This window comes from Sus scrofa, chromosome 17 (assembly GCF_000003025.6).
Source record: "Sus scrofa isolate TJ Tabasco breed Duroc chromosome 17, Sscrofa11.1, whole genome shotgun sequence".
Taxonomy (NCBI): domain Eukaryota; kingdom Metazoa; phylum Chordata; class Mammalia; order Artiodactyla; family Suidae; genus Sus; species Sus scrofa.
Window position 1 is genome coordinate 36,846,944 of NC_010459.5, and position 26,719 is coordinate 36,873,662.

General features: G+C 45.2%; 2 protein-coding genes across 3 annotated transcripts; both read left to right on the forward strand.

Annotated features, from left to right (window-relative positions):
- Positions 1,476–11,302, forward strand: LOC110257390 (vomeromodulin-like). The gene is made up of 5 exons (XM_021077691.1): positions 1,476–1,557; positions 3,159–3,233; positions 5,506–5,787; positions 10,655–11,152; positions 11,295–11,302. The coding sequence occupies exons 1-5, from the start codon at positions 1,476–1,478 to the stop codon at positions 11,300–11,302; spliced, it is 945 nt and encodes a 314-aa protein (XP_020933350.1).
- LOC102162701 (vomeromodulin-like) lies at positions 11,202–23,594 on the forward strand. Of its 2 annotated transcripts, XM_005672842.3 has the most exons (13): positions 11,202–11,507; positions 12,158–12,259; positions 13,446–13,601; positions 14,527–14,611; positions 14,970–15,027; positions 15,732–15,802; positions 17,348–17,488; positions 18,170–18,292; positions 18,615–18,682; positions 18,984–19,014; positions 20,811–20,871; positions 21,614–21,693; positions 23,327–23,594. In XM_005672842.3, exons 1-13 carry the CDS (start codon positions 11,308–11,310, stop codon positions 23,348–23,350), a joined length of 1,200 nt encoding a protein of 399 aa, XP_005672899.3. In that variant the 5' UTR covers positions 11,202–11,307; the 3' UTR covers positions 23,351–23,594. The 2 variants fall into 2 exon arrangements, with proteins under 2 accessions (XP_005672899.3, XP_020933456.1); XM_021077797.1 differs by lacking the exons at positions 20,811–20,871; positions 21,614–21,693; positions 23,327–23,594 and having other exon boundaries at positions 18,615–19,447.

Genomic DNA, 26,719 nt, shown 5'->3' on the forward strand with positions numbered 1-26,719 from the left:
AGCAGCCTGGGCTGGAGACTGGAAAATCCTGAATAGAGCTGAGTAGCTGGGCAGGCTATGAATACCATTCAAGTTTCATCCCTGGAGCAATTAGGGAAGGGAAAGGGGGCTGAGCAAGTCATGCAACAACCACGCTTAAATCCCCCCCACGTGCCAATCACCCTGAAAACAAAGTCCCTAACACAAGGTAGCACTGAGGATGCCTCTGGCCACAGACTGATGTTTGTTCGCACACAGGTGTCCAGAGCAGGAGGAAATCTCTATACCTGCCTCCTGGGGGAGTTTCCTCTACCCTCAGCCAAGCTCCCTTCTTCTTACCCCTTGAACTAGTCAGGTTCTTTGTACTTTCCAAGCCCCTGATCTCTGCATGGCTAGACCCCCAGATTATCCACACTGGGGATAAAATACCACTCATCACCCAGCTCCCTGTCCAAAGGGAACCCACTCCTTCTCTCCATCATCTTTGTTCTTTTATCACTATCAGAAATCAACCTTTAGAGTTCCCATTATGGCTCAGCGGTAACGAACCTGACGAGTATCCATGAGGACAGGGGTTTGATCCCTGGCCTCACTCAATGGGTTATGGATCTGGTGTTGCCATGAGCTGAGGCCAGCAGCTACAGGTCCAATTCGACCCCTAGCCTGGGAACTTCCATATGCCGCAGGTGGGGCCCTCAAAAGAAAAAAAGATGAAAGAAAGAAAAAGAGAGAGAGAGAGAGAGAGAGAGAGAGAGAGAGAGAAAGAAAGAAAGAAAGAAAGAAACCTTTTATCAGGGTCCCCCACTAAGGTGTGAACTCTGTGAAGGAGAACTTGTGTGTTTTCTCCACTGCCTGATTCCCACAGCAGTTGTGGCACCCGGCACAGAGAAAGTGCTCGGGGACACCACCAAATTGAACACATGCCAAGTGTCACTGAAGGAATCACACTTCACTTCAGGGACAGGAAAGAATTCACTAATGATCCCATTTCCCCAGCTCCCTACAGAAAGAAAAAGTGAGTTTGAGGCAGATAATTTGATATCTAGTAAGAAGATTTGAGCTCAAATTCTAAATTAGCTGGACCCCTTGGCATCCTGAGGCACATGACTGCCTCTCTCTAGAGCTCAGTGCTCTTACCTGCAAAAAACAAGGATGTGGAATGGACTGGACTAGTGGTTCTCAAACCTGGGCCACATGCCTGGACCACCTCTTAAGGCCTTTTAAAACAAATTTATTCACCTCGACCCTTACTTCTTAAAGTATTTAAGAGCTGGGGAAGGAAGCATCTAGGTATTAAAACTTTTAACAATCCACCCAGGGGATAATGAGGTCTGCAGGGACATCCAGTTTCCTCTGAACTCAGGAATGCCAGGAATAGAGGACAGGACCAGGCCCATGGCTGCCATAAGAACTCCCCAGAGAACCTTCAGATGCTGTGCCCAAATCCAGCCGGTGCAACTCCCAGAACCAGCTCCCCTTCCCGCAGAGCTTGATACATGATCATCCACTCATCGGTGGGGATGTCAGCCTCTCCCACTGGACCATCAGCTCCACTAGGGCCGGGACCGTGTCTGGGAGGTATTCCAGCCTCCCTCCTCTAGGAAGAGTGCCTGGTACAATACAGATTTGTGGCAATGCAGGAATGAACAAGAGCCCACAGGTCCTTTACGGGGAAATTCTCAGAGGCCTCTAGAGGCCAACAGAGAATCTTCAGGAGAGGGTTCACTCTGAGGCTTCTACTCAGCTCAGGTGGACCCAGTGCCCTTTATCATGATGCATCAGATGGGATGAGAATGTCAGGGAGAAAAAGGACTGCCCAGTGCAGGGCACATAAGAGGCAATTAGTACTAAAAGAGTATGCAGGAATTTCATGTGGCTTGAGGGCTGATTATACCCAATAAACAGGGACCATCTAATCCAGTTACTGAATTCTTAACCCAGACTCATTCATTAGAGATTGATTTTGTATCAACTTCTGTGCTAAGCTTTTTATCTGTTCCTCTACTCTTCCCAACAACCCATTCCCAAACCCCCCAAAGCCTACTCCCTACAGAGCCTGAGAACACTCTTCCCTCTACCTTGGATGTTGTTCCACAGGCCAATCAACAAGCGCCTAAATGATGCCTCTCATCCTTCAGACATCAACTCTCACGTCACATACTGAGGGGAGCCCCGTGTTCCCTCTCAGAACTAAGGTCTGTTCCCTTTCGTCACTAGGCCCTCAAAAAAAAGAACTGGGCACCTTGAATTACCTCATTAACATCTGCTGGCCTCAGTAAATTAAAATCTCCCCACCAAGAGAGACTTGAGTCAATCACCTGGTAGCCCCGGTAGCCTGTAGAAGAATTAAACAAAAGAGGATGATGGAAGCTCAGAGAGGTTAAGTGACTCAAAGGGCATAGAGCTGACTAGTGGCATGCCAGGATCTGAACCCAGAACTTCCTAACTCCAGTGCCCAGACTCTGCCTCCTCAGTCACTCATGGGCTGACAATGGAGGGGCGGGGGGTACTGGTCACTCAGTGCTGAGTGAAGACTATACCAGGGCCAGCACTGGCAACACAGGGCTCACAGTGGATTGGCATCTGCCACAGTGACAGACACCTCTACTCTGCCATTCACCCAGCAACCACAAGGCTCAAAGATTAACAGGCCTGTGAAGGTTGAAAATAAGAAGGGGACAGATACTTGGCCTGCCTGCCCTCTCCAAAAGAATTCCAAGAACCCTGAACAGCGCTCAGAAAGACATTGACGGAGTTCCCGTCGTGGCACAGTGGTTAACGAATCCGACTAGGAACCATGAGGTTGCGGGTTCAGTCCCTGCCCTTGCTCAGTAGGTTAACGATCCGGCGTTGCCGTGAGCTGTGGTGTAGGCTGCAGACGCGGCTCGGATCCCGCGTTGCTGTGGCTCTGGCGTAGGCCGGTGGCTACAGCTCCGATTCGACCCCTAGCATAGGAACCTCCATATGCCGCAGGAGCGGCCCAAAGAAATAGCAAAAAAGACAAAAAAAAAAAAAGAAAGACATTGACAAATATCAAAACCATTAGGAGGTGCTGATCTTGGAAGCAGCCTATACCACGCCCCTCTTATCAGCACACTTGGATCGTGTTCCTCCGTGTCTGACAACTTTTCCGAGAGACACTGGACTATAAAAATGGGGTGGAGTCTTCCCTCTGACAGTTCGGAGGCAAGGGAAGGAGGAGAGGCAGCTTCCTAACTTTTCCCCATCACCTCGAACCATCGACGCCGGGCAAGGTAAGAACTCGCTGAACAAATATGCAAAAGAAAAGGTCGAAACTCTGGGGTGGAAATAAGCACAGGACAGTTCGTGACAGGATAGATAACTTGGGTTTTACATTTAGAACCTCTTTAGCCACATCCCTTCCCTGTTGAAATGCACAGCACTCTGCCTGGCACCGTAGGTGTTAACAATGGCCTGTTATGCAACTACTTTTTTTTTTAAATGGGCAATTTATTATTAGGATTATCAACAGGCTCCACTCAAGACAATGTCTAATAATATTTTCATGGACTGAGTCACAAGCACAGAATTTTATTATTTTTTCCTCACAGGACACTTATGTCTCCTGAGATACTAATTCCAATTTCTCACAGATGAGGGTAAAGTAAAAAAAATAATGTGTTAAGTTTTTCAAAACCAAATTTATTCAATGTGAAAGATTATCATTGGTTTCCCATTATGTCCTTCTCAATATTTCTGCAATAGCAGTTCTTCCCATGGTGTCGGTAAATAGCCAGCAGCTTGACCTGGGCAACACCTACACGTGGCAAGAGCAAACCTGATTTTAGTAGACTGGATTGATTAAGAAATCCAATAAAGGAATTCCTGCCGTGGCTCAGTGGTTAACAAACCCGATAGTATCCATGAGAATGGGGGTTCGATCCCTGGCCTTGCTCAGTGGGTTAAGGATCCAGTGCTGCTGTAAGCTGTGGTGTCAGTTGCAGACGCACCTCAGATCTGATGTTGCTGTGGTTGTGGTGTAGGCTGGCAGCTGTAGCACTGATTTGACCCCTAGCCTGGGAACTTCCACATGTCACAGGTGAGGCTCTAAACAAAGAAAAAAATCCAAATAGAGGGCAACTCCAAAGTCTGCTTGCTTCACTGAAGGGAAATGCTCTAAGACACAAACCTCCATGATACCCAAAACATTAGCAAGAGAAAGACAGAGAATCATGGTAACAGAGGAATCTAAACTCTAGGGGAGGGAAGTGATCTTCACTGGGTCACACGTCTGAGCTCAGAGTTAAACAGGGCTTTCCTGCCTGAGTCCAGACCCAGCGCCATGCCTTCTCATTAGTACTAAGGCTCTTGAGCTGCAAAGGGTGACAATGCTGTCTAGTGCCTGGATTTGCTGGGAGGATTATGTAAGCTGTTGCGGATGAAGCGCTTAGCACACTGACCAGTATGAACATTGACTGGTACTCAATATGTAGATATATATGGACACCTCCCCAGAAGTAGAGTTGAGATTTACACAGCTTACACATTCACAACAGCTATGGCTGCTCAACTCAGCCAAGAGGAAGATGCCACATGTCCTGAGGTCAGTAGAACCACCCAGGCAGTGCCCTGCACACAGGAGAGGACACAGAAGTGGATGAATAGGTTAACTCAATCATTGAATCCACACACAGGTAAGCTTGCTGTATCATGCTTGCCACCAATATAATAGTGTAGACTGGCCAAGCCAGTGTTCTCTCAGAATGGGCTTTAAAAAGAGAAATCCTGAGATGGTCTCACTCACAGGGAGGTGGCTCTGGCCTCTGTGAACTGAGCTAAAATGCCAGGATGGCCCAATGACCAAATGTCTGGAGGGTGCCAAGCCTGGGACTGAGTCCTTGGGTGGTTTAGTCCTGACCAGACCAAACTGCCAGCTGGGGGTAGACTATGGGCATAGGTAAGTGTATTGCCTGATCTGTACCACAAGTTTCACTGACTCAAAAGGAGGACCCAGGCCTTCCCTCTCAGCATTGTGCAGAGTTTAGAGCAGATGATGTCCATCGACACTCCACAAAGGGACTGGGACACGATATACTCACACCAACAAGGACACTGCTATATATTAGTTGACTGAAAGCAAGGTGAGACCTTGACCACCACTGGAGTGACAACATTTGCAGCTGGATCTTTCAAAACGCTTGAGCTCTCCAGCTGGTGACTCGGATCACTGCAAGGATATCTGAGTCTAGTAGACTGGCAGGAGGATGTGGGGTCCTACAGTTAAGGCCATTGGGCAGGGCTTCGCCTGTACTCCAAGGGTGCCAGCAGTCCATAGGTGCCTTTGTGCAAAATGAAAAAGATGTAGAAAAGGGGGCCCTGCCTCAAGATATTACCATGTGTCAGAAGGTTGTCCCTTGAGTCCAGTGTACAGGCTACTATATTGGCAATGGGAATGGTACCTTCCTACAAGAGCTAAGACCCTTGTATGTGTACATCCAATACAAACATCCTGGTGGCCCTATGGTCCATTGGAAATGTGATGCCTGACGAAGCCCTTCTTTGCAGATATCGGCCACAAGATGCTGACCCTGTGGGCCTTGGCCATCATGCTAGCCATCCAGGCAAGAGCATCTGACATAGGGACCCTACCTGGCAACATATTTCCACGGCCGGGAGTACATTATGTCAGTATACCCTCTGAGCTCCACTTTAACCCCCCTGCCAATGGGCCACTCTCAAGAGTGAGTCGGAGAGGTTCAATCCCAAAAGGCTCTCCAGATAGGACCGCAGGAGCCAAGTGTCCACCTGTGGCCAAGTACTTCCTGTCCAGCAGCAAACTCGATGCGTGTAAGTAAAAAATGTTTCACCTGCACCCCTTCTTGACTTTCCACCCCCTTACACCGTGCTTTTCATTTCCAAGCCCAAAGGCTGGTTACACCTTCTAAACAGGTGGTTCTCAAACAGGAGGTGATACTGGCATCACATTTGGGGCTTGTTACCAAAACAGGTGCCTGGGCCCCACCCACAGATGGTCTTGTGTAGTGGGGGCCTGAGAAAAACTCAGACAGCAGTACAAATGACAGTTGTAACCCATCAAACAGTGATTTGGTGGTGGCAGCTGTTAATTTCATTGTCAGACATACAAACGCCTTAAAAGATACATGTAGCTAAGACCCTTGCACCCACCACGGAGATTAAGCAGTAAAATGGCCCACAGGGCTGAAGACTCCTAGGCTCTCACTGAGCTGCATCCCCTTCCCTCTACCTCCCTCTACCTCCCCTCCTGAGGAGGCCTCTGGCCTGATTATTTTTCTTCTGCCGTTTCTTTTTTCTTTTCTTTTCTTTTCTTTTTTTTTTTTTTTTGGCCACACCCACAGCATGTGGAAATCCTCAGGTCAGGAATCAAACCCACACAGCAGTGACCCGAGTCACAGCAGTGACGTCAGATCCTTAACCACTAGGCCACCAGGGAGCTCTTCTCCTTTTTTTTGCCATTTCTTTATATTTTATGATATTTAAATATTCCTTCTCAATACAAAAATGTACACTACATGCTATGAAGTTTTCTAAAGGTGACCTGTTTGCATTAGATCTCAAACTTATGTTTCTGAGGTGATTCATCCATGTTGTAATGAGAAATACTTCTCCGTTCACTTTCACTGCAATAATGTGCCTGATGAGTTCCCATCGTGGCTCAGTGGTAACAAACCTGACTAGTATCCATGAGGATGAGGGTTCAATCCCTAGCCTTACTCAGTGGGTTAAGGATCTGGAGTTGCCGTGAGTTGTGGTGTAGGTCGCAGACACGGCTCGGATCCTGAGAGTCACTGTAGCTGTGGCACAGGCCGGCAGCTGCAGCTCCAATTCGACTCCTAGCCTGGGAACTTCCATATGCCATGGGTGCAGCTCTAAAAAGACAAAAATATAAAATAAAATAATGTACCTGATGAGTCCTCAGCAATTTATGCATCTATTTGACTTTATTTTTTTAATTGTAGTTGATGTACAAAGTTTCAGGTGTACAGCAAAAGGACTTAGTTACACGTGTATTTTGTTCATATTCCTTTCCATTATGGTTTATTATTAAGATACTGAATGTAGTTTCCTATGCTATACAGTAAGTTCTTTTTGTCTACCTATTTATATATAGTAGTGTGTATCTTGTTAATCCCAAATCCCTAAATTATCCCACCCCCACTTTCCCCTTTGGTAACCCTAAATTTGTTTCCTATGTCTATTAGTCTATATGTTTTGCAAATAAGTTCTTTATATCAGTTTTTTTGGATTCCACATAAAGTGATATGATAAGGCATTTTTCTCTTTGAGTTATTTATACACTTAGTATAATAATCTCTAGGTCCATCCACATTGTTGCAAACAGCATTATTTCATTCTTTTTATGGCTGAGTAATATTCCACTGTGTGTATACATATGTATATATATCTGTATATATATATATACCATATCTGCTTTATCCATTCATCTGTCAATGAACACTTAGGTTGCTTCTATGTCTTGACTATTGTAAAAAGTGCTGCTATGAACATTGGGGTGCATGTATTTTTTCAAATTAGAGTTTTGTCTTTTCCAGATATGTTCCCAGGAATGGGTTTGCTGGATCAATATGGCAACTCCATTTTTAGTTTTATTTTTGGTTTCAAGTTTTTTGTGTGTGTTTTTTTGTTGTTGTTTTGTTTTGTTTTGTTTTTTAGGTACAGCATGCAGCAGCCTGATACAGGATCTAGGTTCCCAGACTAGGGATTGAACCTGGGCTGCAGTGATAAAAGCACCAAGTGCTAACCACTACACCACCCAGGAACTCCCTATTTTTAGCTGTTTAAGGAACCTCCATACTGTTCTCCAAAGTGGCTGTACCAATCTACATTCCCACCAATTGTGCAGGAGGGTTCCCTTTTCTCCACACCCTCTCCAGCATTTATTATTTGAAGACTTTTTAATGATAGCCATTCTGACCAAACTACCTGACTGGCAGTTTTTATTTGCATTTCTCTAATAATTAGTGATGTGAAGCATCTTTTCATGTTCCTGTTGGCCATCTGTATGTCTTCTTTGGAAAAATGTCTATTTAGTTCTTCTACCTATTTTTTAATTTTTTTATATTGTTACATAAATTGTTCATATATTTGGGGAATTAATCCCTTGTCAGTAGCACTGTTTGCAAGTATATTTTCCCATTCAGGTCATCTTTTGTTTATGGTTTCCTTTGCTGTGCAAGTGCTTTCAAGTTTAATTAGGTCCCATTTGTTCATTTTTCCCTTTGTTCCATTACTCTAGGAGATAGATCCAAAAAAAATATTGCTGCAATTTATGTCAAAGAGTGTTATATCTATGTTTTTTCCATTATGAGTTTTATAGTATCTGGTCTTACATTTAGGTCTTTAATCCATTTTGAGCTTATTTTTGTATATAGTATAAGAGAACATTCTAATTTCATTCTTTCACATGTAGCTGTCCAGTTTTCCCAGCACCACTTATTGAAGAGACTGTCTTCTCTTTTTTTTTTCCCCTTTTGTCTTTTTTTTAGGGCCGCACCTGCAGCATATGGAAGTTCCCAGGCTTAGGGGTCCAATTGGAGCTGTCACTGTCGCCCTACACCACAGCCACAGCAACGCTAAATCCGAGCCACATCTGCAACCTACACCACAGTTCACAGAAATGCTGGATCCTTAAGCCACTGAGCAAGGCCAGGGAATCGAACCCACGTCCTCATTGATACCAGTTGGGTTCAATTCCACTGAGCCACAACAGGAACTCCAGAAACTGTCTTCTCTTCATTGTACACTCTTGCCTCCTTTGTCATAGGCCATAGATGTGTGGGTTTATTTCTGGGCTTTCTATCCTGTTCCATTGATCTAGGTATCTGGTTTTAGGGGGGTGGTTGGGGTTTTTTCGCTGCACCCATGGCATGAGGAGGTTCCCAGGCCAGGGATCAAAACCAAACCACAACAGTGATAACACTGAATCCTTAATTGCTAGGGTACCAGGAAATTCTCTTGTGTGTCTGTTTTTGTGCCAGCACCATACTGTTTTGATGGCTGTAGCTTTGCAGTATAGTCTGAGCTCAGGGAGTAACCTCTGGCTCCATTCTTCTTTCTCAAGATTGTTTTGGCTATTTGGCATCTTTTGTATTTCCATACAAATTTTTTTTAATTTTTTAATTTTAAAAAAATCTTTGTTCCAGTCCTGTGAAAAATGCCATTGGTAATATGATCAGGATTGCATTTTGTGCTACTCTGAGCAATGCTGACCTGAACACCCTGTGTGCCTCTCCTGATGCATGTGTATAAGAGATTCTCTAGGAGTTCCTGGTATGGCTCAGTGGTTAACAAATCTGACTAGGAACCATGAGGTTGCAGGTTTGATTCCTGGCCTTGCTCAGTGGGTTAAGGATCCAGTGTTGCCATGAACTGTGGTGTAGTTTGCAGACGCAGCTCGGATCCCGCATTGCTGTGGCTCTGGCATAGGCTGGTGGCTACAGCTCCGATTCGACCCCTAGCCTGGGAATCTCCATATGCCACGGGAGTGGCTCAAGAAATGGCAAAAAGACCAAAAAAAAGAGAGAGAGAGAGAGATTCTCTAGAACATTAAACTAGGATGGGAGTGTGTCCACAACACCCTACCCAGGTGAAGCCTCTCCAGAGTACAGAGCCCTGGGCACAGGAAGCAGCGGCAAGGCTCCAGGCCCATGGTCCATCAGCTTGACATGAGCTGGTACTAGTGGACTTCCTCCTGCTACTCTCCTTGGCCAGGAATGTTGTCCCTCTGTCTAATTCTTCACTGAAGTGGGCAAGGTGAGCACCATCCAGGTGTAATTGCTCTTCTTCTGAACTCCTTCCTCAGCTCATTGAAAGTGACACAGCAGGATGGGACCACATGACTTCACGGCTCTCCAAGTTGGCTCTTGACCCTCTTTCCCTTCCTCACCATCTTCTAAGATTCCACTTCCCCCTGCCCTGCTCACCTCCAGTGTGGAGACAAAGATATGCTTAGCACCTCCTCCACACTGATGATAACAATGCTGTAGGAGGATGAGAGCTGATGCAGGGGTTCTCCTAGTAGAGGGAGCTTGTCAAAGGTGACAGGACCTCCCAATGACCTACAAGAGGAAAATGAGGCCTAGAGAAGGGAAGGGACTTGCACAGAATCACATGGATGGAGAACAGGAGATTCAGATCTGTCAGCAGCACCACCACTTCCCCAGCAGTGTCCTGCCCTACTCAGCACTTAACATCAGCAGTCACTCATTTGTCCTGTACCCAGTGACGCACGCTGTTCCATCACGCATCCCTGGGCTCAAGACAGGCTCAGGAAAGAGAAGACCCTAGGCCCTAGGCCACTCAGCCTTCAGAGGGCAGAGCCTAGACTATATATACTCTGGGCTAGTAGGCTCAAAAGCTAAACTAGGTACTTTCATGCCATGCCCAAATTGCTTTAGAGGTTTTTTTTAACATACTCAACAGCATATTGGTTGGCCTCGGGTAGGTGCTAATAAATGTTAAGTCTTAAGACAGGTATATTTCTGGAACACCAGACAGTCCTTGTGGTGGGGAGGGATTGATATTTTAGGAAGGCATGACATACAGTGCCGATGGGCCCCACAATTCAAAGGTGCTAGCTTCCAGCTGGAAAGGTTCTTCTGGCTGAACTAGCTGGGCAGCCAGCAGCAGGACCGTGTCTCTTGACCCTTTTCAGATTTGAATGCCATCCTGCCCCAGAAAATAGAGAAGACACTGATGTGTGAGGAGGTCAATCTGGCTGGTGTGCTGGGGGAAGCAATATCCACAGTGTCCAACTCTGACCTGCTGTCTGTGTTAGACATCACTTCACTCCTCAGTCTCTCTGGAGGTGGTGGCCTTGGTGGTATCCTGGGCAAGGGGACTTCATCCCTTGGTATCCTTGGAGGTGGTGGCCTTGTTGGTGGCCTTGGTGGTACCCTGAGCAAGGGGACTTCATCCCTTGGTATCCTTGGAGGTGGTGGCCTTGTTGGTGGCCTTGGTGGTACCCTCAGCAAGGGGACTGCACCCCTTGGTATCCTTGGAGGTGGTGGCCTTGCTGGTGGCCTTGGTGGTACCCTGAGCAAGGGGACTGCATCCCTTGGTATCCTTGGAGGTGGTGGCCTTGCTGGTGGCCTTAGTGGTGGCCTTGGTGGTGGCCTCGGTGGTATCCTGGGCAAGGGGACTGCATCCCTTGGTATCCTTGGAGGTGGTGGCCTTGCTGGTGGCCTTAGTGGTGGCCTTGCTGGTGGCCTTGGTGGTATCCTAGGCCAGGAGAATGGCAAAAAATCCCCAAAGTACTCGGCACCATTGCTCTCAGGAGGCACTGATGCTGTCAGTGACCTGACATCCATGAGCCAAGAAGCTCTGGGCAGACCACCACTCACCAGTGCAGAGAAGAATCCTGTAAAAGAAGCCGTCGACAGCACTGGTCTCTTGGACAGCAACAAAGAATCCACTGAGGGCATACTAAACAGCGTGGCACCAGAAGGCATCAACAACGGCCTCAAGAGCCTGCTGGGAAATGTCAACGTGGAAAATCTCTTGGTAGGGTAAGTGTTTCTCTGACCCTAATGTCTGACACAAGAAGAAAGCTGTTGTCTGGCGACACCAACGTTCAACCTCCAACAATCCCATGGAAAGGGGCAACTGTATTTTCATGAAGCAATATTCTGACTGTGCTGAAAAGCTGTCCTTTCTGGGGAAATATGATCAATATTTCTTGAACTTAAATTAGGCCACCTTTTTGAGGGCCACAATGGAGTCTGTGGAGCCGCCCCAGGAGGTGGAGCTATAATATTGTTTAAAAAAAAAAACAAAAAACAGGAGTTTCCATTGTGGTTCAGAGGAAACGAATCTGACTAGAATCCATGAGGATGCAGGTTCAATCCCTGGCATTGCCATGAGCTGTGGTGTAGGTTACAGATGCACTCAGATCTGGCACTGCTATGGCTGTGGTGTAGGCCAGTGTCTACAGCTCTGATTTGACCCCTAGCCTGGGAACGTCCATATGCCACAGGTGCGCATCTAAAAAGCCAAAAAAAAAACCCACCAAAAACAAAAACCTAGATGGGCAGGAGAGTCCAAGAGATGGATGGGTTGGTAGGTTGTTAACTGCCTGCTCCAAAGTTATTTCTCCTCCTGCCCAGATCGATTCTTTGAGCCAGGACTGACACCTACATTTGATGTTATCACTTTTCAGATTAAAGGTTGAAAAAGTGACTGTGGAGAACATGACGTCAACCATGACAGACGACGGGATCCTTGTCTTTGCCAAGACTACTGCCTTCATAGGTGGAGAAGGGTGAGCCTGTTTCTGAATCAGTCAACTGGGATGGCCTGGACGAGTGACTTAAGATCCAGTGTCCAAGGGCTAAGCAGAGACAACAAAGAGTAAGGAAGGATGGCTGAAGATGGAGTAGAAAGGGGACACCAGGCACAGCTGCCTTTCTCCCGCCCAGAGGAGCAAGGCAGCAGAATGACACCATGGTGCCCCATTCTCAAAGAGTATAAACAAAGCCAGAAATCCAGATTTCCACATGCAATCTGCACAGTTTTATAGACAAATGAAGAGAGAAACCACAGAGAATTCATTTCATACCAACATATACACTGGGTCTTAAGGGAAATAAACCTTCCAAATAATCTGAACTCTCCAAGGAGAATCAGCCTACTCCATACAAACACTGCTAGGCAGCTGGGGGAGACAGAGAGGATTAAAATGCCCTCAGGAAGCTACAGATTTAAACATGCATACATTCATTCACCCACTTCAAGGGTACTTAATAAATGCCACTCTGTGAAGATACTGTACTGGGCATAAAAGGAAGACTAAAGACAGGTGGTCCCTGTCCTTGGTGGGCATCAACTCACTCTGGGGAAAGAAGAGGTTAACAGTGTAGGCCCAGAGCACACAGAAAGGCAGGAGAGGGGCAAAGGAATCCACCCTGGGGAGAAGATTTCTTAGACACACAGCCCCGATACCTATCAGGGATCGAGCTCCCGCCAGGCCCTTATCTGAGGCACTCTGAACTCGCTGAAGCCTCCTGGCAACCTCATCAAGAAAGTGGTCCTGGGTGTTCCCACTGTGGCTCAGTGATAACGAACTTGACTAGTATCCATGAGAAACATGGGTTCAATCCCTGGTCTTGCTCAATGGGTTAAGGATCTGGTGTTGCTGTGAACTGTGGCACAGGCTCTGATTTCTACTAGCCTGGGAACTTCCAAACGCTGAGGGTGAGGCCCTAAAAACCAACCACACACACACAAAAAAAAGACAATATTTACTGAATGCCTCCCATGAGCCAGGCTCTGAATCCTATGTACAGCGGAATGGCCAACTTTGGGGCACCCACTGGAAAACACCCAACTTTCCCTCACTTCAAATAACCCAGACAAATATATGAGGCCAATTCCTAAAATACCTATTGCTTTGGTTGAGTGACATCTTGCAACCAGTCCTGGTTTCACCTGCATCTTGCTCTCCACAGCCTAGCTGGACCCGTAATTGGAATACTTGGATTTCAAGTGCACAGCGAAGTAATTCTCAAAATTGGAATTTCCACAAACAACACCCAATGTGTGGACCTCCAAGTGCAGGACAAGGACATCGAAGTCAAGGAAGTAAACATGCAGTTAGTGAAGGGGTATGTGAGACCATTTTTCTCATTTTCTAGATCAACTGGCCCATGTGTCAGAATTTCCCCTGCTGATACCACCCTTGGAGACAAACTCAGCCAAGCCAATGGTTTGAATGACCAATGAGAGGAAGCCTAGAGGGGCCTCTGCTTAGGAACAGCCTACTATGTCTGAGAATTGCCTTTCCTTACTTTGCCTGCATTCTCCCTGCCAAGCTTCCTTTTTACTCAGTTCTGTTTTTCTGCATAAGCAACGTGTTCACCCAGATCAAAATTCAAAAGATGCCAAAAAACCTTACCAGTGAAAGTCTCCCTCTCACCCATTTACACCAGCTGGCTAATTACCCTCCCTGGAAGCAACCAAAGGATCCAGTCTTTACCACTGCTTTCAAAGACATTAGCTGCATAGGCAACAAATGTGTGCATGTAAACACATAGATGGAAAGATATTACAGAGTTTTTTCTGGATTCTGTTCGTATTTCTAAAAATTGCTTGGAATTGGTTGCAGCAGAATATAAAACTTTTTCATATTTCATAGCTATTTTTACAACGGCCACTAACACCCCAATATAGTACATCTGTACTATAATTTATTTAACTATTCCTTATCAAGGAATAGTTGTTTTTTCCAGTTATTGACCCTTGTACTCAACTACAGTGAATAAGGTCCCAGACAAGTCAGTTTAGCAATGTCATGGTATCTGAAGGATAAATTCCTCCATGTGGGATTGCTGGGCCAGATGTCTGGCTTTGTAATTTTCCCAGGTATCCGTGCATCTGCCTTAATGACTAAAAGTGAAAGTGAAAGAGCTCAGGGCACAAATTAAACAGCAGGACAGCACTGCCATTGGTTGATCAATGGATGAATTTTCTATGTTTGGGCAATACCAGAAATGTGAGAATCACATGGTTCTCTACATGTATCTTTCCCAGGATCACAGAATCTCTGCCTGTCTCTTTGCCCCTGACCTTGGAAGACACCGTTTCTCAATTGTTGACAGTAACTATGAGCAAGAATGTAAGTTGTGGGAAAGGGGTGGGTACGACCTTAGAAGTCGATGCCTATGTCATAGGAAGAAGCCCTTTCCTCAGATAAGGTCTGAAGCTGGCAGAAACTCAGAGGGAGACATCAGGCTTTCAGGAGTCCTGATTCTGGGGAAGCAACCTCCCCTTTGACCCCAAATACCCAAGCAAAAGAATAGGACAATGCCTCAGGTTAGGGAGGGAATGGGGGAGGATGAGTTCTACTGAAAAGGAGGCCAGGAAATAGGACAGGGAGAAGGGAAGGAGGACAGGGAAAGAGAATAGGAGGAGGGGTAAGGAGGACAGGCCTGCTGCACTTCCTTAGCAGAACTAACAGATGAGCTTTTTAACAGATCAAAGAATCAAAATCGTGTGACATTGAGCTCAGTGATGTCAACGAATGCAAAAACTGTGAGTATAAACACCCGACCTCTCTGGGGCTGCCCAGGTCGATGGAGAGAGGTGGCCAAAGCTCCTGTGGGACTCTATTAGGTGACAGGCGGGAGAGAATGGGGCTGTGAGCTGCAACACCATGCACTTCCCAGAACCCAGGCAGAAAATGTGGCAACTTACCTGCTTCACTGAGCCACTGTGACTCATTCTCTGGGACATAATAGGACAAAGCACCCCTTTGGAGTCTGTGGTAGCTCCACAGTCCCAAATGGTTTGCAAAGTACACAGTGTGGAGTTTGAGCAAGGAGCACCCTCACCCCAAGGAGGCTGAGAAGAGAAATTCCCTCCGATTGTCCCCTGATGTAAGTTAATAGGATGGAGTAGTGGGACGCAGCCACCAAGACAGTCCTGGCAGGAAACTGTTGACATTTCCCATGTCCCAGAGTAGATGAAATATGGGGCCTGGGCAGCAAGACTTTTTTCTCCCCCTGGAGAAATTGGCACATCAGGACAGTGTCATGTGGTCGTGTCACCTTCCTCTCCACAGCCTCTTCCTAGATACACGTGAGAAAGCCAGTAAGGCACCAGTTTCCTGCCTGGGACTGAGGGAGAGGGCAGGGTCCACACTGGTCTCCCATCTGCAAGGCAAAGAGCCCAGGGCATAACACCCATCGGGGGAGGGCAGGGGGTCTCTACATGCTCTCTTTTCTTCTCAACTGCAGCTACTGGCTTGTTCAACTACCATGTTGAAAGCTCCAGGATTTCTGCAGAAGGTCTTTCAATCTTCTACTGTGTAAGTGTTCTTTGTGCTTATGATGGATTCTGTGGGAAGGCTGGAGACTCCCTGAACTGACCAAATACACTCCAGATACATGTCAAATCAGCCTTCATCCCTCCCTGGATCCCCAGACCTTTACCATGGTTTGAAGCTCCCAGGCTTTTACCCAACACCTAAGCACCTAACATAGGGGTCAGCCATGTTTTCCCTTCCATTTAAGTCTAATGTACCAAGTCCGTGAGGTATTCCAATGATGACAACCACTTCTTGACAAGGTGGTATGTGCCCAGCGCAGGTTAGACATTCAACACTGGAGTTCCCATCATGGCTCAGTGGTTAATGAACCCGACTACTATCTATGAGGATGAGGGTTCAATCCCTGGCCTCGCTCAATGGATTAAGGATCCGGCTTTGCCCTGAGCTGTGGTGTAGGTCACAGACATGGCTCGCTCAGATCTGGTGTGGCTGTGGCATAGGCTGGCAGCTACAGCTCCGATTCAACCCCTAGCCTGGGAACTTTCATGTGCCTTGGGTGTGGCCCTAAAAACAAAAAGACATTCAACAGAAAACAAAAAGTGCCAACTCCCCCATCCACCCATCTCAACCACTAGGGGAATGCAAACCTAGAACATGAGGAGGACTGAAGACAGGCAAGGTTTTGGACCAACTTAACTCTATTCGTGGGACTCCATTCATACAGGTGCAGATATATTTAACCACAAACAGATTTTAATGATAAGAAAAAATCATTAACTAGGATAACCTGGGAACAAACTAAAAGGAAAATATGAGATTATTAGAAATGCTTACAAAGTTTGTAATGATACACAGAAATCCATATGAAGGTACTATTAATTTTTTAAAGCAAAATAAAAATGGTATTAAGTATGCAAGCAGAGAAAATAAGGTGAAATACCAATGATGTCAGAATCTCTTTTACCTTTTTCATACTTCTCTGAACTTTCCAAATTTCCTGCCATGAGGAGTTTGCATTTTATGAACAGAGGGCACAATGCACATGAAAGGAAGAGGAAGCAGTCAATGGAGGCCAGCATTCTACGACAGATTTCACAAATGAGCCTTGAGCTTGCCTAACAAGAAAATCATTCTAAGGCTGGGAGAGCATGTAAAGAAAAGTAGGAACTCTGAGTTAAGTATAAGCATGCATACACACGCTACTTAAAGCAACACTTAAGTGGAGGAATTCCCCTAAAAAATGAAGATGTGTGGCTTCTTTTGGGAAATCAGAGGTGTGGGGGCCTGAGCTGCACTGTTTCAGGGCTAATCAGCTGGAGGGGACAATGCTTCCTCCTCTGTAAGGGACTCCTCTCTCCAGTCTCCATAAACCCCATCTCCCCAGCCAGTCCTGCAACAGGGAGTCAAGGAGGTCAACTGACTTTGCCTTCATGCTCGTCCACAGTGGTGCTTACACGGGGCCACTTCATTTCTCAATGTCACAGCCAGGCCTCCAAAGACATTGAAATTGATGGGAGTCTCACACAATACCAGGGACTTTTTTTTTTTTTTTTTTTTTTTTTTTTTCTGTTGTTCTCTCTCTAGGCCCATTTTAGGCAAAATACATCCCCTGTGCCTGGAAGACTCCTTCCTCCAGATCCCAAAAATGCCAACATCTCCCTAACTTTTTCTGGCGAAATGCTCAAGCAAATTGTCGCTCAAAGTGCCAAGCAGAGCTCTGTCATGGTAAGCCTCATCCACGTGGCCCCTCCACTCTCCTATTTGCTTAAGTCTAGTCTCAGCAATCTCTAAGCGAGAAGGTAGAAATGCAAGTGGGTTCTGGAACATTTTTCTAGAGAAAGATCTGAGGAAATGCTGTCACAGCACTGGGAGGCAGGGCTTCTTGGCCCCATTTTACAGGTGACCCAAGTGAGAGAAGCAGCATGTGCAAGGGAGTAGGTTTAACTACATTTGAAGTATTCGTTTGCTCCCCACCCCAAAAGTGGTAGAAAGCAGTGGTTACAATAAAATCATAACTACTGAGCACTTTCTTTGCGGCAGGCTCTCTTTCAGCAATGTACAACATTTCCTTAACAGTCTCCCCAAATTATCAAGTGCAAATCTGCCACAAGAGCACTGAAAGAAACTTGTTTTAAACTGGATAAGGAGCAACAGAAAATGCGTTTCTGTGTTATATGCCTCACTGTCCTTCCGAGAAAGGAAATGAGATAAAGGGAAATGTCTGGAATTAGATAGTGTCTATGTGGTCATATCGGCTGTGTCAGCACCCAGCAGGGTGTCCAATGCATAATACAGGATCGATAAATATTTAAAGAAATGAACTGAGCAATGCCTGGATATCTCAGGATGCAACATCCTGCAGTCCTTCCTCCTCTCCACCTCTAAATGGTAACTTCTTTACAACAGATGAATAACCTGGCTGCAACCATCACTAACGTAGTCTACAACCACCAGCCAGGCAACAAGATCCACGTCACCTACTGGGTTGCCCTGAAAAAGGATGGCAGGAACTTTGCCATTGGAGAGACGGTGAGTGCTGAGTAACAAATCAGGACTGAGTTGTGAGGAGGAACTAACAGGAACAGAGGTCACATGGAAAAAAGAGTATTCTGCAGGGGGAGCTAGTACCAAAACCCTGAGGCCAGGGTGCCTGGGTGTCCCCAGAAGGAGATGAAGCAGGCTGGCAGGCTCTGCCTCAAGGGGAGAATAAACAGGTTGTCTCCTGAGACCCAGTAGTCTCCGCTCCATCCTCACCGGGGACCTTGCTGGTCATATTACAATGTGAAATGCTTGCTGAGTAGCTTGGTGAAGGTATTATTTTTTAACTCATGCTTATTTTATATTAATGCAGGAGCTGATAGTCTCCCATGCATGCAAGATTTTAAAAGACAAAATGAGAGCAGACGTCAACATTGTGAGGTACTGTCTACAAATTCCTCTTGACATTTATCAGTTTAGGAAGCAATACCAAGAACCCAATTCAAATCACATGAGAAGAGCAATGGAAAAGGCTCATGGGAAATACTCGGATAATTTTACAAGGAAATCACAAGTTTTACTCATATACTGTTATTTACCTTTAAATTTGCTTTCTCCTCTGTATTTAACATTTTATATGTGGATATAAGAAGCAACTGAGCTAATACCTAAAATCTAATTTAGAATTGGTTAATATTTTTTACCTGAAAATAACTTTTCCTTGCATTTTGTTTCCTGACAGGTTTAAACACAATGCGGCCCCACCTGAGGCTGTAAGTCGATTTGATTTTTAAATATGTATCTCTGATTGGTGAGAAAGCATTTTAAAACCAGGCCCTCAGTGAAATAGGGACTCTGCAAACGCAGATGAGATCAAAGGCACAATATGGAGCAGGATGGCAGGCTCTAAACCCAGGTTCTTTCTGGGAGGGGTTCCCCAAGATCATTGCGGGAGTCCCGTACTCCATCAGTGACCTGAAGGAAGGCCTGGAGTCTGTGCTTTTTTAGTGTTGGGTGATTCCAATACACCAAGAAGTCTTGAGGAAGGATGAAAACATGATCTAAATTCTAATTTTGCCTTGGCTCACGGGAGTTTCTGAGAAGCGTATCCAGCCTCCCGTGGCCTCACACTTCCCATCAGAGGTTTACAGCCCAAGTTCTACAGAGTGAGCACATGGAGCCCCAGAGAGACCTGGGAGATGGGGGAGTGGGAGAGTGAGGGTGGGACTCAGCGACCAGGCTCCAAAAAGAGACATGGACACTTACAAAAGATTCACCAACCATCCCCACATGTAAGACATTCGGGAGTTTCCGCTGTGGTGAAACAGGATCAGTGGCATCTCTGATTCACCAGAAAGCAGGTTCAATCCCTGGCCTGGGACAGAGGGTTAAGAATCCAGTGTTGCAACAACTGCGGCATAGGTTGCAACTGTACCTTGGATCTGATCCCTGGCCCAGGAACTCCATATGCCATGGGACAGCCAAAAAAGAAGAAAAGAAAATACATTTGCTCTTCCACATGTTCATAAGTTCATTCAACAAACATTTAGTGAGCACCACTATGTGTCTGGCCCTAAATGTGCAACATGAGACAGGAATGAGGTCCCAGACTCCAGGCATGAGACACTCCAGTTTCAGTGGGAGAATAGGGAGTGATTAAAACCTTAATAGGCCACATCATTAAGACTCTGGTAACCACATGCTGAGTGGAGGCACACAGTGGGCACCCAGAGGTGAACAACTTTATGTCTGTGCACCATGTATCGACCCTGAGATAAGGGGGAGTCAATCAAGAGGAAGACTCTGGGAGTTGCTGTAAGCTCAGGGTTGCTTCATCTCATCTGTACCATCTACTATGTGTTAGGCCACACTCTGTACCAGGGAAGGATCATAGAAGGCAAGAACCCTAACCTCATGTAACTACAGGGAAGACAGACATTCATGCAAATAGCTGTCAATTGAGCATGAAGAAGACAGGGTGGTGAAAGCAAGAAATAGGAGGCAGACTGTGGGTTCACTGAGAAAATGATGGCTGAATTTAGCCCTGAAGGAGAAGCAGGAGTTTACCAGACAGCAAAAGTGTAGCCAGGTACAGGGGACAGGATGTGCAAAGGGAAGGCAGCAGAGATTCACAGGCATGTTGAAAGGAATGCAAAAGAAGGGAGGCAAACAGAGCACCAGCAAGGAGGGCCAGATCAGGGAGGGATTCAGAATGGATCCAAAGGAGGCACAATGCACTCTCCCCAGAATACTGAATTCTCACTTGGCCTGAGAACATTTGGCTACTGTGCTGACAGCAAGGCCTGGAACATAACAGGAGCCTGATAAATGCTGGTCAAGGAAGCCACTCAAGCATCAAAAACTACTGAAGGCCTTTGAAAATCCTCAAAGAATTAGAGGCCTTTGAGGGATAGAGACCACCACACATAGCGTTATCCAGTACCAGATTTCTTCCGCCGGAAAAAAAGTCCACATGTACAGACACTCCCAAGACTACTTTCCCTGATATGAGGAATAACTGTGGGACTAGCAGATGTACTGATAAAAATGTTCCACCCGTCTCTTCCAGATGGGCGAGGTGGAAAATGTGCTGTCTTCAGTTCTGAAGAAATTACTATCAACCGTTACTGGTATGTGGAACTAATAACATGAACACTTGCAAGAGTCAGTGTCACAAGAAAGGTACAAGGATGAGAAACTGCACTACAGAACGTGCCACAGCAGTGAGCAGAGTATCCTTTGAAAAACACTTTTTTTTGGTTTTTGATAGGGATTTCAGCATCTTGAGGTGGCAAAACATGACAACCAAATAAAAATGTCTCTTCCACAGGTCCATATGAAACCAGGCCACTAGGGGTCTAGCGAACAGCATCATGCTCACTCAGAGGAAACATGGACCAGGTCACCTAGTCACACAGATACTTGGGTTTGAGAAATTCAAGAGTCTTCAAGAGTCTGAGTCTTCATAACCCTTATGACCATCAAGAGATATGATAATGCAAAATGCCATCTGCACAAACTCATGATGAACTCAAAAAGGGTTCAATGTATTGCAAATGAAATCAAAACAGTGGGGCTTAATTCTTCTGGTTTCTTAAGGCAGTGAGGGCAGACATGCCAGAATATCTCTTGGTAAACACAGAGAAATATACAAATAATATCCATCAGATTCCCAGTTCCAGGTTTCTTAAGAACTTATCCTCACACACACAAAAGATGGGGAGAGGCATTGTCTTAAATCTCTCTGTTGAACGGGCAGGGGAGAGATTCACTGCCCAGAGATAACCTCCCGTTGACTGTGGCTAAAACAAGCCAGCATATAGTCATTGTTTCTTTCAACTTGTATCATAAGATGCTCCTTCTTTATTTCAGAAAATGTAAATCTATGGAATATTCCACCAGGACCAGACTCAAACTCTCTAAACAATGTCGAGGTTCAAGTGCTTAAATCGGTAAGAGAAAGAACTGTAAACATTTTTCTTTCATACTAAAGCCCACTCTGTACTTCAATCCTCAAAACACAGTTTGTTTTGGGCTGCCCTGCCAGCTTCATCCAGCCTCCCCACTCCTTCCTAGGCAGATTCATCGTCTACTGAACCTTTAGTCACCATACAAATTCTAACCCTGAGATTGGAAAGATCCCCACTACATATAGCTGACTCATCCACACTGTCACCTGTGACTGTTGGAGTCTTTCATTCTCTGCCACTCTGACTCAAATTTCCCCTTCTTCCTATCTATCTGGCCCTATACCCAGAAAAAAATTGAAAAGAGAATTTATTTCCTGAAAAAGTTAAAAGAATGGGATTTTTATGAAAATCTGCCACCAGGAAAACAGGGAGAGATGAAGGGTAGAACTAGGGAAGATACATGAGAGAGTAAAGAAATTTAGAATCTCCGTCATTCTTTTATTTATTTGTATTTATATATATATATTTTTTTTTTTTTTTTGCTTTTTAGGGCCATAACTGTGGCATATGGAAGTTCCGAGGCTAAGGGTTGAATCGGAGCTACAGTTGCCAGCCTATACCACAGCCACAGCAACTCGGGATCTCAACCACATCTGCAACCTACACCACAGCTCATGGCAACGCCAGATCCTTAATCCACTGATCGGAGCCAGGGATAGTACCTGCCCCCTCATGGATACTAGTTGGGTTGGTTTTTTGTTTGTTTGTTTTTTGTTTTTTGGGTTTTTTTGGCTTTTTTTTTTTTGGCTTTTTAGGGCTGTACCCATGGCTTATGGAGGCTCCCAGGCTAGAGGTCAAATCAGAGCTACAGCTGCCAGCCTACACCACAGCCATAGCAACATGGGATCCGAGCCACATCTGTGACCTACACCACAGCTCACAACAACGCCAGATCCTTAACCCACTGAGCAACGTCAGGGATCAAACCCACAACCTCATGGTTCCTAGTCGGATGCGTTTCCACTGCACCATGACGGGAACTCTCATATATTCCATTTTTGACAACGTGCTTAATAAGTATGCAATCTGACCAGGAAAACATCACCTTCTTTCATGTTGGCTCAAAACCTCAGAAGTTGTACATCCCTATTTTTGCCTCGGTGTTGGTTTTCTACTTCCTACTCTTATGCGCTGTAACAATGAGTGGCCTGGGCACACCACTTAGCCTCCTTGGTCAGATCTGAGTTAAGGGACTGGATCAGATTATTACCAACTGTGTTTCAGTTACAAGTGACAAAAAACTCAACCAAAACTGGCTTAAGCAACAACAAAGTTATAGTTATTGAACATCTAAGGACAGTGCTAGCTTTCGCAGTGGTCCAAACGATGAGACCAGAATCCATCTCCTGGCTCTATTGGGGGTAGGCTCTATTTTGGCTCTGCACTGGGAGTCCCCAACTATCAGGAACTTCACCCTCCACTTCTTTCTAGAATAACTCAAATGACAATCATCCAGAAATAACCTGTGGGGCTCCCATCAGCCTGACTTGTTCCATATCCCTGTCTTTGAAGCAAGTGTGATCTGGAGGATGGAGTACACTGGCTGCCTCAGCCTGTGCCTGCAGCCAGCCTATGTATTTAAGGGTATAATTAGCTGTCTTTTATCTCCCCACAGAAGGATTTTCAGGCAGCAAACTAAACTCAGCACCTGAAGCCAGGAATGCTCCAGAATGAAAGCAAAAACACTATATAAACTCTATGAAATACTCTGGAAAAAGTCCTTTTAATTAAGGAACTAAGTAAAGTCAGTGTTCTAAACATGTCAACTATGCTTTGGAATTTCACCAACATCACCCTGAACAAGTGCAAGAAAAGCAAGAATCCAAGGATTTGGTGCACTTCTGTAATCATCTCACCAATAAATAACTTGTTTTCATGCAAAAGAAAAATAATCACTTGTCTTCGATTCCTGCAAATAGGAGTTTCATTGTATGTTTATGACTAGGAAAAGCACTACTTACTGGGGACATAAAAATTAATAATACACGTGATGAAGCAGCAAAACCCAGGATTACTTCATCCAGTACCCTAGGGAACAAACATGACAATGAATAAGACTTTTCTTCCCATATCTCTGCCTTTCCCTCCCAAACTCCAAATGCTCTCTTCTGCCCAAGATGAAAATCACACAGGGCCTAGAATCCAACTTTCCCATCATCACATGTTAAACGTTGAGGGGCACAGTCCAAATGACAAAAGCTGGATAGAATACAGCAGATAAGAGCCTGATAATACCATAAACAGAGCAGCAAACTCTCAGTGACAACAAGCCATGCCAAGTCACTGCGAGAGGAAAGTCAATCCAAGCCAGGTCAGTAAATGCTGAGAATTCCCCAAAAATACACAAGAAGGATAATGAAAAACACAACTGTGAACTCTATGCGAGGTAGCGACCCTCTGCCCTGTGCCAGAGTCTGTATAACTATCTGCTCTGGAACCCAAAGAGCTCAGATTGTAGGCACAAAGACCAGATGGGGAAGCAGGGCCCGACACCAGGCTTGCCTGACGGCTAAGGACAGCACCTCATAAAATAAAGGCCAGATCACACTATTACCTTCGGCCATCTGTCTAAACCTTAGCTCTTGATTTCTCCCCAGGTCAGCATTATCATGGTCAATCCCATTTCAGGAAATGGCAGCACAATCCACATAGCTTTCCTGGCCAGCTTTCATTCTTGATTCCTCCTTCTCTCATCAGCAGACTGGATCCTATTGTTCTCCCTCAACAATATCTTTCCCACCTGTCTGCTGCATCCCATCAACATCCTAGTCCAAGTAACCACCATCATTCACCAGGGCAACTTGTCCTGATTCTGCCCTTGCCACCTACGATCCATTTTCCACCTGGCAGCCAGAGTGCTCTTTATAAAGTACACATGCTCTCTACTTAAAAACCTTCCAACCACTGGGGGGTGTATGGAGAAATCAGAACCCCCATGCACTGCTAGGGAAAAAGAGCAAATGTAACATTGTTTCATTATCTGGGAAAAAGGCTGATTGTTCCTAAAAAGTTAATCATCAATTTTACACATAGGCAAATAACTCCATTCCTAGGTATATGCCCCAAAGAACTGAATCATTCAAACAAACCCGGTCCGTGATTGTTTGTACCAGCACTGTTTGCAGTAGCCAGAATGTATCAACAACTCACGTGTTCATCATGGATGAATGGATAAACAAATGTGGTATATTCACACATAGAATATTCTTCAGCCATAAAAAGAATGAAGTAACAATGTGGATCAAGTGCAAAAAGATTATGTCCAGTCAAGTTAACAGAGAAAAACAAATATCAAAAGCTATCACTTATATGTGGAATCTAATTTAAAATTATATAGGAGTTCCTACTGTGGCACAGCAGAAATGAATCTAACTAGTATCCATGAAGATGCAGGTTCAATCCCTGGCCTCACTCAGCGGGTTGGGGAGCTGGCGTTGCCGTGAGCTGTGGTGTAGGTCACAGACGGGGCTCGGATCCACATGGCTGTGGCTGTGGCACAGGCCCGCAGCTATAGCTCTGATTCAACCCCTAGCCTAGGAACTTAACATAGGCTGTGAGTGCCGCCCTAAAAAATTAAAATTAAATGATAGAAATGAACTTATTTACAAAAGAGAAACAGACTCACAGACTTCAAAAACAAACTTACCAGAGGGGAAACATGGGGGGTAGGGATAAACTGGGCATTTGGGACTGACATGTACACACTACTATGTGTAAAATCAACAGGGACCTACTGTATAGCCCAGGGAACTGTATTCAATATTCTGTGATAACTTACAGGAAAAGAATTTGAAAAAGAATAGATATACATATATGTGTAATTGAATCACTTTGCTGTACACCTGAAACACAACATTGTAAATCAACTATACTCCAACATAAAATACAAATTAATTTTTTTTTAAAAAGTTATGTTCAGTCAACAAAGCCAGACACAAAACATGACACACTGTACAATTCAGTTTATATGAATTAATTCAGAATAGGTACATTCACAAAAGCAGACTGCAAAGCGGTGGCTGCCAGCAGGGTAAGGAGGAGTAACTCTTCAATGGGTATGGAGTTTTATTCTGCAGCGATGGAAATAAGTTTAGAACGAAATAGAGGTGATAGCTGCACAATACTGTGAATGTATTAAATGCCCCTAAATGTCTCCTTTAAAATAGTTAATTTTGGAGTCCTCTTGTGGCCCAGCAGGCTAAGGATCTGGCATTACCACTGCAACAATCTGAGTCACTGCTGTGGTGCAGGCTCAATCCCTGGCCCAGAGACCTCCACATGCCACAGGTGTGGCCAAAGAACTAAATAAATAAAATGTTTTTTTTTTGTTTTTTTTTTTAAGGGCTGCACCAGAGGTATATGGAGGTTCCCAGACTAGGGGTCAAATCAGAGCTATAGCTGCCAGTCTATGCCACAGCCACAGCAATGCCAGATCCAAGTTACTTCTGTGACCTTGCCACAGCTCACAGCAATGCCAGATCCTTAACCTGCTGAGCGAGGCCAGGGATTGAACCCGCATCCTCATGGGTACTCGTTGGATTCGTTGCCAAGGCACTTCAATGCGGACTCCATAAAATGATTAATTTTACGTTATGTGAATTTCACCTCCATTTAAAAAACAAAACAAAAAAACCTTCCAAAGGACATTAGCAACAAATGTATCTAGCATCCAAATGTTGGTTTCTATACCATTCTTTATAAAAGTACTCTAATCGGGCTGCTTGGAGAAATGGCTAATATAAAAGATGACCATAAAGCATCTCAAATTCAAGTTATAAAGTGCTCATGCAATGGTGGAGATATGTCAAAGGGATAGAGGGCCGACAGAGTTCCCGAAGCTGAAACAATTTGACCAACGAAATATGTAAAGTAGTACTAGATTATAACCCAAAGTATAAAATAAACATCCAGCAGTCTATACCAATATAAATAAATGATCAATAACCACATAGGTGAGAACAGGCAACCTCCTATACCGAAGAATCCTAAATGATTTCCAGAGCTACTC